The sequence below is a fragment of the Macrobrachium rosenbergii genome, chromosome 56, assembly GCF_040412425.1.
Source record: "Macrobrachium rosenbergii isolate ZJJX-2024 chromosome 56, ASM4041242v1, whole genome shotgun sequence".
Lineage (NCBI taxonomy): Eukaryota > Metazoa > Arthropoda > Malacostraca > Decapoda > Palaemonidae > Macrobrachium > Macrobrachium rosenbergii.
In genome coordinates this window covers 20,573,686-20,590,468 of record NC_089796.1, presented here as the reverse complement: position 1 = coordinate 20,590,468, position 16,783 = coordinate 20,573,686, and the positions used below count along the sequence as shown (strand labels likewise).

The 16,783-nt window shown below is 38.4% G+C and overlaps 1 protein-coding gene across 1 annotated transcript in view; it reads left to right on the top strand.

Moving 5' to 3' along the window:
- LOC136836491 (alkylated DNA repair protein alkB homolog 8) overlaps positions 1–16,783 on the top strand; it is a 101,676-nt gene that overhangs the window by 48,031 nt on the left and 36,862 nt on the right. Inside the window, exons 5-7 of the mRNA XM_067100824.1 lie at positions 9,252–9,449; positions 15,794–15,980; positions 16,595–16,779. Coding sequence (XP_066956925.1) covers positions 9,252–9,449; positions 15,794–15,980; positions 16,595–16,779 — 570 coding nt within the window. The remainder of the gene's footprint in view (positions 1–9,251; positions 9,450–15,793; positions 15,981–16,594; positions 16,780–16,783) is intronic.

The following is a 16,783-nucleotide window of genomic DNA, read 5'->3' as shown; positions in this document are numbered from 1 at the left end:
ATGTTAATAATATCATTTCAGAGATTACTAACAATTTACTGTAGCTAATATTTTTTATCAAATGTATTTGTACGTAATCACGAAAATACTAACATGATGTAATTAACAAACCTAGCTTTCTGTTTGAAGGTATGTACATGTCCCATCGATCTAAACTACCCATGTATTTTAGATATTCTCTGAACAGTAGTACTATCCTAAAATATGTACCTGTACAGTAAATATAATTTAAAAATCATTTTACAACACAGGAAAATATACGTAAATATACGCCCAGTGCGTTACATACGGTATAAGCAGAACGATGAGTAGTTATGTAGGCCAAAGAAAATGTGTGTCTGAATGATAGGGGATACTTAAGAGTAATAATTGTAGGCTTGAACTTAATTATACAACATGACTGAAATAATATTAGGTGTTCTGGGATGATAGTCTGAGGTATATATTTGTTTGAACTGTCAGTTTGGCGATGAACTGTTAAAATAGGCAGTTAAGCGTTTTAGGGGTGTATATAGTCTACTTAAGAGTAACAGTAGTAGGAGAGTACTGTACTGTAATGTAAGGTTACTTTGGGTGGTTTGGGATGATGATTTGGGGTGTATTTTTTGTTTGAAATGATATTAAATTGTTTTAGTATGATAATTTAAGATATATTTTTATTTGATAGTATATTTTTATTTGAAGTATCAATTTAAGCAGTGAAATGTTATAATAGGTAGTTATAAGCATTTTAGTTTAAGGGGTGCAAGGTATTTGACAGTTATAAACATTTTTAGAGGGGATTTTTTGCATTTCCGTGGATTTTGCATTTCCATGGTAGGTTCTGGAACCTGTTCCCACATAAAAATGGGGAGCACTGAATAAGTTATTTTGAAGTTTCTTCATCATTGCCCTTAACAGTGCAATGCAAAGGGCATCTCTGAAATTCTGTCACTCATGTATTCCTGTGCTGTGACCATAAATCTCCACTTATCTAATGCCTCCCATCTAACCTTATGTACTATTCACCCCAGATTAATGTGAAGAATGTGTCCAAAGCCATATCAGTGCTGATCCTAAATCCAGATAAATAGGAAGGGTTGGGGTCAGGAGGGCCTGTGTTCATGAAATATATGCCCCAGAAAATCATGAAATAAGCTGTTCAGGAGAGAAACAGCTGGAGGGGAGCTTGTTACAGTAGGAGCAGTAGCCCTAACTGGGGACTGGGCTGTGAGGAGGAATGAGAATGATTGTATTTTAAGATTGTATTTTACTTTCCTTCAGTGAGAATTCTTCTCAGCTTGGTCCCTGGTCAGGGTCACTGGTTTTGGTGGGTTTCTTCATGCTGTTTCTATCTTGAATGAAGGGATGAAGATAAGTTGAACAAAGACAGAATATATGTCAAATACTATGGATGATGACCAGCAAGCCATGATTAAACTAGAAGTGAACAACATGTGTTTAAGCCTACAATCTCTCTCTGTATATTACTGATGCTATAATTTTAAGTATATTATAGGTATTATATGTTAATGCTATGAATAAGAGGCAAATATTTTATAAAGTAATTATTGGCAGTTGCTTTGGAGACAGGTTGAGGAAGCAGTGGAGGGGAAATGGGAAAGTCAACAGAAGCTAGTGAATGCAGTTTTCTGTAGAGATATAGTGGCTGTGCTTATTATGTTATCTATAAAAAAGTCATTATGCTGAAACATTTGAGTTTATTTAATTATATTCACTGTACTATACAGTATTACCCAGGTAATGGAAAATTGAATGTTCTTAATTACAAAATAATATAATTCTTTGCATGGCTCTTATATCTGTAGTCTAATTTTGTTTTAAGAGACCCCAGTAGTTTTTACAGTATTTATATCTTAGGTTGGGATTTGTTGCGTCTCACCAAAGCTGGTAGCACAAAGCCTTTAGGCTAACTTTTGTACACTTGACCTTCACTTTGTAAGGTACACAAAATTTCCTGGACTTTTTTAAATGAAACAAAGGCACACCTTTTATGCTATTAAAAAAGATACTTTTATTGTGAAGGTATATGGTTGAAAGAGTCAGGCATTTAAGGAACTAATATACTGTACATTAATTTTCATAAGAGAATCTTACCAAGCAATTACATAGCCGTAGTTTCTAACTCACATGGCAGGTTTATTTAAAAAATTGCAGTAGAGCTTCAATAGTTGTGTAGTTGACAAGCCCCGCCCACCAACAGGGGAGCTGGAAACAACTTAGCAGAAAATTTCATTCTGTTTCTGCCGGCTCTCGAGTAACATCAGGGGTTTTCTGCAGCTTTTGTTTACTGATTTTCAGTTGTATGGCTGGATTTCGGTGAAGTTATTATTGCTTATTTGAGTAGCCTTCAAGCTTTAATAGCTTTCAGGATCATGTTTTCTAGTTCTGTGGTTATTATTATGTCTGATATACAATTTGCAGTAAATGTAGTGGGCAGAAATACAGTAGGAAGAAAACTTGTGCTAAATGTAATGGTTAGCAACAGTAAAAGGTACTTAAATCTCAACTAGACAAGTTAGAGAGGGATAGAAAAGGAAAGCGGCCTCTAGAGCTAAGAAACGAGCTTCCCTTAGCCTAAGAATTCTACCTTAGCCTAGGTTAGAAGATAGCTCTGCTATTCCTTCTTCCCCCCTTCCTGCCTTTTTCTCTTGCTTCTAGACTGCCTAGTTTTAATCCACCTACTCCTGCGCCTGGCTCCCTTGCTTCCAACCCTTGCTATTGCCAGTCTTGAGTCTAGTTTTAACAAGAATTTAACCTAGTAGTGAATACAGTGAAGTGGAAGAGGTGGCTACTCCCCCTGTCGGTTCTCCTAGACCAAGGTCACTGTCATACTCCCCTAAACCTGGGAGAAGACATACCAAAAATCCAATGGAGGCTGAGGGGGTTGGCCCATGGGTAGTTGCCCCCTCAGTGGAACCTGTTGCACATTCCCAGGTCTCGGGCCGACAGCCACTGGAAAGGCGTCATGACATGAGAAAGTGTTGTGTAAGTGGAGGAGGTGGCTGCTTGTCCTGCCAATTCTCCTAGATGAAGGTCCCTGTCATAGTCTCCTTACCTGGAGAGAAGACATACCATAGGTCCAAGGGAGGCCGGTGGGGTTTGCCCACAGGTAGTCATCTCCTCAGTCAAGCGTTTTGATCGCTCCCAGGCTTTGACAGACAGCCGTTGGAAAGTCGTCTCTGTGAATGTGAGTCTGTTGTCGTCCAACTCTCAAGATTCCAGCCCTAATTTGTAAGCTCCACAAGCGCGTTCTAGATTCATCTCGTCCATTGAAGAGGCACGCAGGTGATGCTGGCCGCTCTTCTCCGCTGCCCAATTTGCGGTTTGAGGAGCTGGGCGCAGTCCTAAACCTTCCTGCAGCGCATGGGACAGTCTGGATTATTTCTCTCCTGATTGCACTTCTGTTGGGTGCCAGTATTTGGCTCTCAAGCTCCCATTGATCCCTCTCGGCGCCCGTTGTCTTCATTCAAGCGCCCATCTCTTCACGAGTGCCCAATGACAGCTCCTGAGCGTCCACTGCCAGTTTCCGAGTGCCCAGTGCCAGTTCCCGAACACTCGGCGCCAGTTGCCAAGCGCCTGGCACCCACTTCTGAGTGCCCGGCGCCAGCTACCAAGTGCCAACTCTTCAGTATCATCTCCTGCTTGGAGTACCAAGTACCCGTTTCTGACTGCGGGTCTCCTAGCCTATGTAGCTCCCCTTCAATATTTGTGGGAGAGCTTTTCTACTCTTTTTTGGCTCCTGCTAGCCCAGGTCTTGCCTACCATGACCTTCCTGATGAGGAGCCATCCAGATGACAGACCTAGGCTCCCCACATGATGCTTTCCTTGTCTTCTAGGAAGGCACTCAGGGGATTGAAGTTTGGTTTTCTGCTAAGAGGGAGCGAAGTAAGGCTTCCCTTGTTTTTCCTCCCGTGCATTTAATCTGTAGGAGGTTTCTTTCCTATGCTACCAGGGAAGCTCCTTCTTCCCGATGCTCAGCGTTTTCGTTGGCGAAAATTGTCTTTCGTCAGCAGAACTTGGCCTTGTCAAAGACCTCTTTGAGTTGTTTGAAGCTTCCAGTTTCTTCGAATGGATGGTGAGAACACTATCCAGGAAGATTGAAGATTGCAATGATTCCTGGAGACTTTGCCTCGTACTGGCTAGGAGTGTTTTCTCGTGCAGACAAGACCATCAGGGATGGCTCTCTTGAACTTGCAGCTCTTTTCTCTCTGGGGTTTTTGAAGGAAAGATTTTTTGTGCTCCTGTTCCACTAAGGAGTCACTCAGACCTAGAAGTCTGACCTCCAATAGAAGTTGACCTAGGATCTCATGGTGCATTCTTCCAAACGCCCAAGGATTTGTCCGCGTTTGTTCCTTAGACAGTCAGTCCTCTCCAGCAACATCCCTTTAATGGATATGTGGGACGCATGCTTCCATTTTCCCTTCCATCTGGACTCCAGGAAGTATCTAAGGTTTGTCTTCCAGGACACAGGTGCCCCACGTCAGCGTCTATAAGCCTGTCTCCTCTTGGAGCTTCCGGCACCGCCCGAGTGCCCGGTGCCAGTTCCCAAGCACCCAGTGCCAGCTAATCTCCAGTTTCGGGCTCTTTGCTTCGGCCTCTCTATGGCACCTCAAGTGTTCACTTGAGTCCTTGCTCCTCTAGCAAGTGACTTCATTTAATAGGCATTAACGTCAGCCTATATCTGGACGACTTGCCTCTGTGATCCCCTTCGAGGGAAAAGTGCTTGAAGGACTTGTACATCTCCTCTCTCAGGAACTGGGCATTATCATCTACCTTCATTAGTCCCAGTCTGCTTTGTCGTAAGAGTTCCTTTATTTTGGGGATGAGTCTCAACTCTCGGACTTTTCGAGCTTTTCTGTCAGCCAAGAGAGTTGTCGGCTCCCTTCAGACAGTCCACAAGTTTCTAGCCCCTTCGTCTGGCTCAGCCCGTCGGTGGATGAGCCTACTGACTCTGTCATCCATCAAGATGTTCGTCAAGTTAGGCAAACTTCTCATGAGAGTTTTGCAATTCTTCCTTCAGGCCAACTGGGACAGGGAAACACAACCGGACACGTACGCATTTCACATAAACCTGCTAATCAAGTCGGACTGGCATGGTAGCAGTCTGAATGTAGACTTTCGGAAGGAAAGCCCTTCATCCTCTGAGCCTTGACTTAGACTTCTATTCAGACTCCTCGATTTTAGGTTTAGGAGTCCTCTTGGGGAACCTTGAAGTTTCCGGGACATGATCTCCGAAAGAACAGAACCTTCACATTAATGTCAGAGAGCTGAAAGCTATTCACTTAGGGCTTCAGTGCTTCTCGACCCTAGTTCACAAGACTGTGGCAGTCCATTCAGACAATACCACAGCCCCAGCGTACATATGAAAGTGCTGCACCATTCACTCTTTTTCTCTCCGCCAGACAGCAAGAGGCCTTCTACAGTGGACAGATCAAATTGAGTGAGTCTGGTCAGTCGATTGGCAAACTAAATATTCTGATGAATGAAGTGAGTTGTTGAATAGTAGGTCCTTCCCACCGAGTAGACCTTGGATCCCCTGGGCCATCGGAATCTGCGATACTGTGAGGCAGGCCAACATTGGACCTGTTTGTCACCTCAAGGAACCATTGCCTTCCTCTCTTGTTCTCAGGCTCCGGTCCCTCTAGCATGAGCAGATGGCCATACGGCAAGATTGGTCCCACTTGGACCACTACGCCTTTCTGCCCTTCAGCATGGTCAGAGAAGTGCTGAACAAGTCTTGGGCTCTTTGCAACATTCTTATAGCCCCATTTTGGCCCATGAAAGAATGGTTCCAGGACCTACTATGGTTGTGAGTGGACTTCGAGACTCCTTCCCATAAAAACCTTGTCTACTCAGACAACCCCACTTTAAGAGATACCAAAGGGTTGTTCATTCTTGCCCTGACAGGCTTCAGACTGTCTGGAAGCTTGTCAGAGCATAAGAGTTTTCAGGAGGCCATTGCAAGATGCAGGCATCAATTTCCTAGCCGCGTCTTCAGGCTAAGTGAGAGATTTTCCGAAGCTGGTGTTGAGATTCAGTGTCTCTTCTTCTGAGACGTCTGTGACCCAAATTTCGGATTTCTTTCTTTATCCGAGGAGATCTAGGAATTTCTTGTCCTCCACCATTAAGGGGTATCAAGCTGTGTTTAGCTTAGTGTTTAAACAGGGGTCCTGAATCTTAACGACCTCATCAAGTCTTTTGTTATGTCTAAAGAAGAAAGGAAGATCCGGTCTCCTGGAACCTGGACATAGTGTAGTAGTGGCTGACAGTCCTCTTTTGAACCCCTTCGTACCTCTTCTTGGAGAAACCTTGCTTGGAAGACTCTTCCTCATGGCCTTGGCTGCTGCTAACATATTAGCAAGTTCCAAGCCATTGATAAAGGTAGATTTTTCCACGAGATGCAGTTTGCTACTTTACCTTTGCATTGGCTAAATTACCTTTGGATTTTCAGCCAAGAATGAGCACCCTTCCAAGCCCTGGCCCCATTCTTTCTCCATTAAGACCTTAATGGATACCTGAGTGTAGCTTCTGACCTCTGACAGGTAGAAACAGGGATTAAGTACAAGTGTTTGTACACAGAAATATACATATAAAATGGAATGGGTTATTGGACTGAAGGTCATACATACATAGCTGGAAAACTGGCAGTGCAGTACATACAATGGTAATAGTACATAAAATATGACAATGATAATAAGGAAGATATATGTACGAAAGTCGTACGAGAGGAGTTGTGTTTCTTTCGTCTGCATATTTCGTTTGCGGTTTCCTTGTCACAGGATAATGGCAGGCGCAGTGTAGGCGTGTGTAGGGTCCACGTGTGGCACTACAAAGGTATTACCTGAGCATGAACGAGAAGATCACAGAAGATCAGAGGATCATCCAGTAACCTCTAGTGCTCAGTCAAGAACCTGTCTCGCCCTCCTACTAAGAATGCATTGTCCTTCTTTGTCAGAGACTTAATTTCTGAGGCACACTCTCAGATTCAGGCCAACATTTTGCCTACTTTTAAAGTGAAAGCTCATGATATCAGGACTGTCTCTATCTTATTAGCTTTCAGGCACATACGTCCCTCAGGGAATCTCTCTTTTCTTCTAAATCTCTCTTTTTTTCCTACTATCTCTTCGCCTTGCAGTAGGGTCTCGAATTTTCGGGAGCCAGTGGGTACAGTATACCTGGAGTACCCACCAGACTCAGTGGATGTGTTGTGGTGTTTTCACTGTAGGTGAAAGCATTGTCTGGTTGTTTCATTCTGGTACTGCTCCCAGGGCAACGGCACCTTTTGTAAGCTTTGTTAGCCATCTGACATATCCTTTGCTGCAAAGCTCCCACCTAAGTAGAGGCACTCCATGGCTATACTGCTATGCCACTACAGGTTAAAATGAGCACCAACCAGAGACGGTATTTACCTGCAGTAGCTTTCTTACCAAATAAGGAAATGACAGGCATTGTCTTCAGTGGTAGCAACTTTTCTATTTCAAAGTCATTACCATAATGTAATGTTTTGGAGTAGAATGTGTCCATGCATCCCACCTCCTGTCAATGTGGGATACAGCTGTGTAATTACTTGGTAAGTTGCTTATATGAAAATATTATTTTCATGAGAAAATTAAGTTTCATATATACCGTATTTGATGGCTTATAAGACGCATGTCTGCATAGGACGCACCCCAATTTCAGCAGGACATTGAGGGAAAAAAAAAAGGTTTCCTAGCCTATGCTCATATGAATTTGGTAAGTAAAAACTGTAGTATTAAGTTATCATATGCATATTGTTTTTACCAACAGAATCAACAAAAACATTAATAAAGAAGTTATCTACCATATTTATATTTATCAAAATATGTACAGGTAGTCCCCGGTTTACGACGGGTCCGGCTTACGACGTTCCAAGTTTACGACGCTTTTCAAATATATTCATCAGAAATTATTTCCTGGTTTACGACGCATGTTCCGGGGTTACGACGCGTCGTACGCTGATCCGACGGAAGAAATATGGCTCCAAAACGGCAGAACAATCATAATTTGGAGGTTTTTTTTTTTATGAAAAACTCAATGAAAATGCAGTTTACATCGTTTTCAATGCACCCAAAGCATTAAAAGTAAGGTTTTCTTATGATTTTTGACGATTTTCGATGATTTTTCGGTTTACGACGATTTTCGGTTTACGACGCGGCGTAAAAACGGAACCCCCGTCGTAAACCGGGGACTGCCTGTATTATACAATCAGCCATTTACTACGATCGAATGTTTCATCTGCTGCTGAAAGCTACCTCATAGGTTTACCAATAGATTGCAACACATTCATTTGTAAACATTGTTTCTTACCGGCAGAATCAACAAAAACATTAATAAAGATGTTACCTACGGTAATATATGTTATATATATCCATTATATATTATAAAAGTATGCAATCAAGCTCTGGAATTTACTACGTTTCAGCCTTGTTATCCGTAAAGCTCTCGAGATAATCACCAATAGGTGGCAGCACACGTACTGTGTAAGTCTGTAAATGTGGAATGCGCGCGCGCTGTAGACGATTTATAATGATATTAACACATTTTAATGAAAATATCGATAATAACAATGTAGATATTGATTATAATACTAGCAGTAGTAATTGTGGTGATGGTAAGTGTAATAATGATAAATAATTATAATAAACTTTGGTTTTTAATAGGTTATTAGGATAACACCGAATGTTAGGCTAGGCTACAACATCTATGTGACGTTTCACGTATAATTTCGGCCAAATTTCTTAAATTTTGAGCCTACATTATGTACATAGGACGCAGGGGGATTTTTTAGGCCATTTTTTTATTAAAAAAGTGCGTCTTATACGCCGTCAAATACGGTACTTACCAAGTAATTATGGATTGGAGTCCTCCCTCCTCTCTCATGGACATAAGGGCACAAACAGAATGAGGTTTTCTGTTAAGTCGTTTCCCGTACTCCCGTTGGTGGGTGGGGCTTTTCCCCTACACTAAACTATTGAAGTGCTACCACAATTTTTTAAGTAAAGGCTGCCATGCGAGTTAGATACTATCGCTATGTAATTACTTGGTAAGTATGTATGAAACTTAATTTTATAATGGAAAAAATATTTTATTTGTGAGCATTTTATCATGTGCAAAATTTATTCAGGAGAATCTTTTAATATTTTATGCAGTTTTGATTAGATAGTCTTACACAGGTGAAGCCTGATTTTAAGAAGACTGTTTGTATTTACAATGTTGTTCACCATCAGGAAGTGTGCTGAAACATCGACAAGTGAGGCATTTTGGATATGAATTTAAGTATGGCACAAATTCAGTTGACAAGGACTGTCCTTTAGTTCAGGGAATTCCAAAAGAGTTGTCACCAATTCTTGATAGAATTGTTGAAAACGGAATCATACCAGAAGTTCCAGACCAGCTGACTGTTAATCGTTACCTCCCTGGACAAGGTAGATATATTTTCTAGGTTTGCTGTACGAGCTAATATATTTGGTCTTATATCCTTTTGCTTGTTGCTTGTTTATAAAGTTCAGTGACTTTTCTTAAGTTATCTATATACAGCTATTTTTTGTATTCTATCAAATTTTTTTTATTAATTGATGCATTGTAACTGAGTGTAATGTATCTCAAGATTTTATATTTTGATATTCAGATTGATAGAGCAGTTTCCACTTTATTTCATAGGATACTAAATCTTTTTCTTAACAAATTGTTCATATGCATACATTATTAGTTAGTCACTGATTTGAGCTGAAAGAAAAGTAAGACTATTTTCAATTGTCAGTTTAAGTTTAGATTTATAATATACGCAGGATATTATTTGTTATTGTAGAATGACAGCTTTGTTTTTTATTGATTTCAATCACTCCATCACAAATGTAGCCCAGATATATCTTCTTCAAATGTCTTAGAAGCTGCAAATTTTATCCAAAGGATAAAAGTAGCCTCAAATACTGCACAAGCACTGCCAGAAGACGTGTGTCATCATCATTCACTGGCATCAGTTTTTTTGTGGTCTGCGTCACAGTTTTTTTGTGGTCTGCATTACTCTTCATCCTTTTACTCAGCGCCTTTGCTGAGGGATTTCCTTTCCATCATTCATTATTTCACCTTTAACCTTTATTTTTTGCACTTATTAATTTTATTATTCTTTCAATGGCTCACATTAGTTTTGGATCAATTCACTGATAACAACGCTACTCTTCAGTTGTCAGGTAGTGCTAGCCGTGTTGGTAATTTGGGTAATTATGAGAAGTTATTTGTTATTTCTAATATCACTTCTTTCTGTTTAGTTAGTGCTTAAACTGGTTTTCTTTGATCACTTTGGTAAGTATTTTTGTATAAGTTAATAAGTAAAAGCAAAATTTGTTACAAAGTCAATCCCACTGGTTTGTACTAGCCTTTCTTGTAGTCAGCAGTTCCCTTAAACACTTCAGAAAGAAGCCTACTTTATCCTAGTGGCAGTCACTTCACTCCTTGTGTGTCTTTCAAGGAGTCAGCACCTTGCCATTTTTATTCCCTTATTTTGATATATTTCTTGTTTTTTTTTCATATTTACTTTTTTAAACAGTTATTTTAGTTTTAATTTTGTTTTGTATACCATATTATCAGCTGGTGATAGGTTTTTTCCTATAACCTGGATTAACACCAATTATTCCGTACTGAGAGTTTTCTTTAGTGGCCAAAAGTGTTGCAAGTGTCTTGCTGTTACATTTATCTTCTGTAAGCAAGCCTGTTTTCCTCTGAACATTCACCATCCATCCTTATCATCCTCATTGTTAAGTGTAGGTATTTTGTTAGTGTTTGTGGTGATCTACAGTAGTTCATTATTCTTATAATATAGGTTATATCCTTGTTGGTATAGAGAGTATAACCTAAGTATTATTTTAAGTACTTGACAAATTTATAATGACTAGTGTCCTTATCATCAGAGGAAATGAAACTGTATAAAAATCCTTACAAGAACTGATTATTAATTTTGGATTTGTACATGATCTTATGACTGCATGACTACTCTGGTTGTGGAGGTTTTGCTGTTTATTTGCTACTCATTGAGGGCCTTTAATTCTGGATGTGGATCACAGAGGGAAGGTATATGGCTTTTCATCAATCCAGGGAATAAGTCTGGATTATCAGGTTCCCTGATGAATCTGGAGAGCTTATATTCTCTCGGGACATGGCTTGTATTTGTGACAGTATACATTATTGCCTCTGTAGAAAAGTTCCGTATCCTTAAAATTTATTAAGTGGTCAAAATCCTGACAGTTTGTAGCTAATGCACTGTTTCTGTTGTTAACATTAACAGCTTTTTTCGCTCCTTTGAGAATTTTTTTAGATTTCTTTTGGTCTCCCTTACATAAGCCAAATTGCAAATGTTATAGTTGATGATGTGAACCCTATCCTCAACTTTCCCTTTATTTTCCTAATTTTGTTTTTACCAGGAGATTAATGGATACTATTCTTAAAATGAAATACTGTACAAATTTAAATCATTTAAATAATCTAATTAACTGTGATATGGTAACTTAATTATTTCCTTCCCTTGTATTAGCTTAACAGCTTCTAAAAGCTTCCTGCTTTTTTGAGAATGTTGTCTAGAAACCAGGGAAGATAGGCTAAATCACTGAAGCATGTTTTTATGAAATTATCTCTTTATCTAAATAAGCTAAGTCACAAAGAACATCAGCCATCAACCTTTACCAGGCAAAGTGGGCAGACTCATCATTTACTATGATGTGAGGGTCATTAATCTGATTAATGATTTTATTCCTGTGAAAATGACTGTTCTTGAGATCGGGGCCCTCTAAATTTCCTTAACCTTTCTTTTCATTGAAATATCAAAATTGCTGTCATTTTAATACATTTAACTATGCAGTGCAGGGGGATAGTAGTCTTCACTGGGATCATTACCCGTGTATGGGAGAAGTATTACCAGCAACAGAAGATGTAGTGTAATCCTTTTTTTCTTCCCTTTTTAAATCATTATCCTTCTGTACACCTCATCCGCCCTCAAGTTTTTATTACATAAAACATTTTCTAACAGACCCATCAGTCACGTGGAGTGCTCACCTTACATCATCTAGCTCATGGTGTTTCTTGTTCCATCTCTGCAGGTGAAGATGAGGATAGTTATTGCATACCAGTAGGTCCATGATGCATTCTTAAATGGCTGTTCTTAGCTCATTTATTTCTTTTGTCAACATCATTAAAAAATATGTGTGGGGATGTTCAATATGATTTTATTTATTATTATTATCATTCAGAAGATGTACCAGTTCATATGGAACAAGCCCATAGGGGCCATTGACTTGAAATTCAAGCTTCCAAAGTATATGGTATTCATTAGAAAGAAGTAACTGAATTTAATGGGAAATACAGAAAGAAGAGACCACTTATTAAAAAGGAAAAAAAGAAATTAACAAATAAAGAAATAAATATACAGTACGTATAAAAATTTGAGTAAATTATTAAAATACAAGGAGAATTGAATTGAAGTTGAAGTTGCACGGCATCCTCAGGGAGACTGGGTTTGTATGAAAAGTTATATTTTTTGTTAAAAAACCTTAGGATTTAGTAGTGCATAAAATTCTTTTTCATACAGACCTAACACGTGTATAGAGCTTTCTCCTCTCAGACCTTCGGTTACATGTTTATCGTGCAGGTAGAACAAAAAACTGATGCAAGTGTATGATTATGACTGGGTGCTCCAGACGATGTTTGTGCATTATTTGATAGTACTTTTATCTATCACGAAAGTTTGCAGTACCTGGGTACATTATGAATGATGAACTTGTAAGAAAAATTAAACTTGTTTATTGTAAATTTTGTTTTGAATGTAGATAGTTGAGAGGACTCAAGTTAAAAGGAAATTGTACATGTTCTAAATGCTGTAGGAAATGTGGGTTGATTTGTTGCTCGTTTATGACTGCAGGATTATCTTCAGTTATTTTTTAGCTCAAGTTAGTTTTTTGGTGTTGTAATTATTCTGAGTACTACTGCAGTCTCAGCTGGATTAGCTTTCTCCAGGATGTCTGCAAGGGTAAAATACAAAGAATACAATAAAAAATAATAAAGTTAGATTTTGGCATATGGTAACTATAGCAAAATCCATGGTCCTTTGCAGTTAACCCCCCCTCCCAACTGCACGCCAGTGATTGGTTAGCTCTCGAAAGGGGAATGATGTCACACTAGTTAACAGTCCGAAAGATTACCAGTATGGATTTGACTCCGTTCGGTAATGATGAGCTCCGTACATGAATGATGACACCACAGATTTGAGTCCTTAGAGTTAAGAAGTATGCAATTGATATCTCTGGTAAAACATATATTAGGTTATTTAATATCATCATGAAAATCTTGGATCATTTTGTCTGTGCATCTTTTTCTTCTCTCATGCACAGCCTAAATGCACAAGCATCTTGCTTTTTTTTCTTTTAAATTGGTGTTGGCCTACTTAAGCGATTCCACATAGACCACATTAATTGAAATGAAGCATAGACTTATGCAGCCAGTTCCGATATTAGGGTATTAATTCATGATAATTTTGCATGTCAAGTATTAATATCATTGAGAGATTAGGCCTACATATCAAATTCTTATATTTTGAGGCAATGACACGGCATAGGCCTACACATCAATTTCTTATATTTTGAGGCAATGACAGGGCATAGGCCTACACGTCAATTTCTAATATTTTGAGGCAGTGACAGGGCATAGACCTACACGTCAATTTCTGATATTTTTAGGCAATGGTAGGGCATAGGCCTACATGTCAATTTCTTATATTTTGAGGCAATGACAGGGCATGGCCTTCATGTCAATTTCTTATTGAAATAGTTTTCTACCCGTATCTGTTGGAAATAGAGTAGCTTTTAATTAATATAGTAGTTTCAACTCCATGATGTATAATGTATATGCATACAGTAGAATGTACACATATAAGCATGTGCATATACACATACATGTGTGGATGGCCATAATAATTGTAATGCCACTTATACCACAGAGAATAAAAGTACAGTAAAACTTGTGGGCACGTAGCCGATGGCACACACAGACCGCTCACAGGGCTGTCTCAGCCTTACACACAACTATCAAACTGCTCTCAATGAATTGTATTGAAAATATATTTACAAAAGGGATAATAAATTATATTATTGTGATGAGTAAATATAAGGCTGCTGTAACATTTCTGTGAAAATGAAGGCTGTGGCAGGAAGGCATCATAGAAAACAATAAATGATAGCTGAAAAGTTATGTATGAGATGATCAAAACCAGTCCATGAGTAGCCCATGAATCACTTGGTTTTGGGGGAATTCTTGTACATTACCCTGTTGGACAAAAGGACACACAAGAGTCAGTGCAACCTCTCTCTCTCTCTCTCTCTGTTGTTAGAAGAATATTCTAGTGTAGACTATATTCATGAAGATCTCAATTACTTTTAATTAATATTATGACTAAATTTCAATTAACAAGAGTAGGCAGATAATTGTTTACACCAGTATTTTATGAATAGGTGTGTGTTTATTCTGCAATTTTAGGTTACCATATGGAGAACTTTCGAAGACACTACAATCACCTTAACAGCAGCAATAAAAACAATAACAACCCCAACAAGAACCACAATAAAATGGCTAAATATAAGATAGTCCTATACAGGCAGTCCCCGGCTTACGACAGGGGTTCTGTTTTTACACCACATCGAAACGGAAAATCGTTGTAAACTGAAAAATCATCGAAAATTGTCAAAATCCTGAAAACCTTACTTTTAATGCTTTGGGTTTTAAAAACAATGTAAACCTGTATTTCATTGAGTTTCATCAAAAAGCCTCCAAATTTTTATTATTCTCCATTTTGGAGCCATATTTGTCCTAACCTCGAAACATTGTGTTTCCTAACCCATCGTAAACCGGGGACTGCCTGTAATCCAAACGCCATAAGCCGCGAAACCGAATAAAAGTATAGGACATTATAGCTCTATGTCATTTTTTATGATCCTGTTATTTCGAAAGGAGATAATGTCCTTAAGAAAATTCTTAGCAAATTATATCCAATATGACTCATATAGCCTATCATATTGTAATTTTAAGTTAAACATAGCCATATTTTGGTTTTGTAGAGTGCAGGCACTGCTTATCATCCCACCGAATGTGTAAACGATTACAATGAAATCAATTTTATGACTATTAAAATGTAGTAAGATCAATATGAAATACCAGTCTGCATAGCTTTGAGACAGTCATTGTGTTTAAATTTAAAATGGTAAACACGCTTGACAATATCAGACGGAACTATCATTGTCCTGTAATTCAAGTGCACCGATTCGAACGCAGACATTCCCTGTGTCACCTCCATATTCAGGTGAACCTCATTTACAAAAAACATTGTAGCATCGCAGAACGCTCCTGACTTCATCATGCATATTTTCCTATTATTTTACCATTTTTAGGGATACAGTATGTGTATTATGATTTTATTTCACAGGATTATATAACGTTTCCTTTTGATAATCAGCAGAACTTATTTTAGTTTGGTAAAACAATCATTGCAAAATAAATGAAGATGAAAAGAACTGCAAATTAACCAACTTTTCTAAATCATTGCTAACCAATCAGCTGCTTAGCTGCAAAGTGCAGTGGATTTTGCCATATAGTTAGAATACTCAAGCAGTTTCAGCTGGAATGTCTCTCTCTAGCATGGTGGGAAGGGTAAAATACAGAGAACATAATTAATATTAAGTAAGTTTTTTGGCATATGATCTTTTGTAGCCCATGTATTATGTCTCCTTTCCAGGAATTCCTCCTCATGTTGACACCCACTGTTCGTTCACTGATGAGGTGTTATCTCTTAGCGTGGGTAGTGGTATAATGATGGATTTCCGTTATGCAGCAGGATCAAACACTTTCAATTTCGAGTATCCCTCTCACTGCGCCGTGTATCTAAAACCAAGGTCACTTTGTGCAATGAAAGGTTCATCAAGGTTAGTGCTTTATTTTTTTTCAAAGATATATATTATACTTTTTTTTATTTCTTAAGGGGTCTTTCATTGCCTGGTTTAAGCTGAAATAGATTTTTTTAATTGGTGTTGTTTTCATTCCGCTGTTTATTCGTTGTGGCAGACTCTTGACAAATTTAAGGTTTCAAGAGTTGGTTATTTCATTGTTTTTGTGCAGTTTATTATGCACAGTTGCACCTGCCAGTATTAAGCATATATTTTTTAAAATCTGAAAATGAAAATTCTTTCTTAACAAGTCAAATACATTTTATAATAGAGTGTTTTAATGAGAAAGAGAGCTCAGCTTTTCTGCCATAAAGATTATATTTTGACAGTATGGAAAGGTTTCTAATTTCTTTAGTCTTGTTGTTTGTTTGTTCTTCGTAGTATGTCTACTCCTGTGTAGTTTTTGTGGGTAATTGCCAAAGATATGCTGCTTATTATTTTCTTTGGATTTTAGTATACAGTTTATACTTTTTTTTAAGAGTTTCCAAACAATTTTTAAAATGTTATGTTTAATATCTCTCTTATCTATATCTTTGTGTTTAATTCAGTCAGAAATTGCAATCTAACCAAGTATGCTTCCAATTGTTTTTTAGGTATGAATGGACACATGGAATTAGTCCTCGTATGACAGATGTCACATCTGGCAAAGGAAGTGATGCAGGTCTAGTCCTTTGTCCTCGCCAAGAACGTGTGTCTTTTACTTTTCGGAAAATTCGACATGGAGATTGCCAGTGTGGCAATCATCTTGTTTGTGATTCTCCATCAGTTGTTCAGAAAGGTTA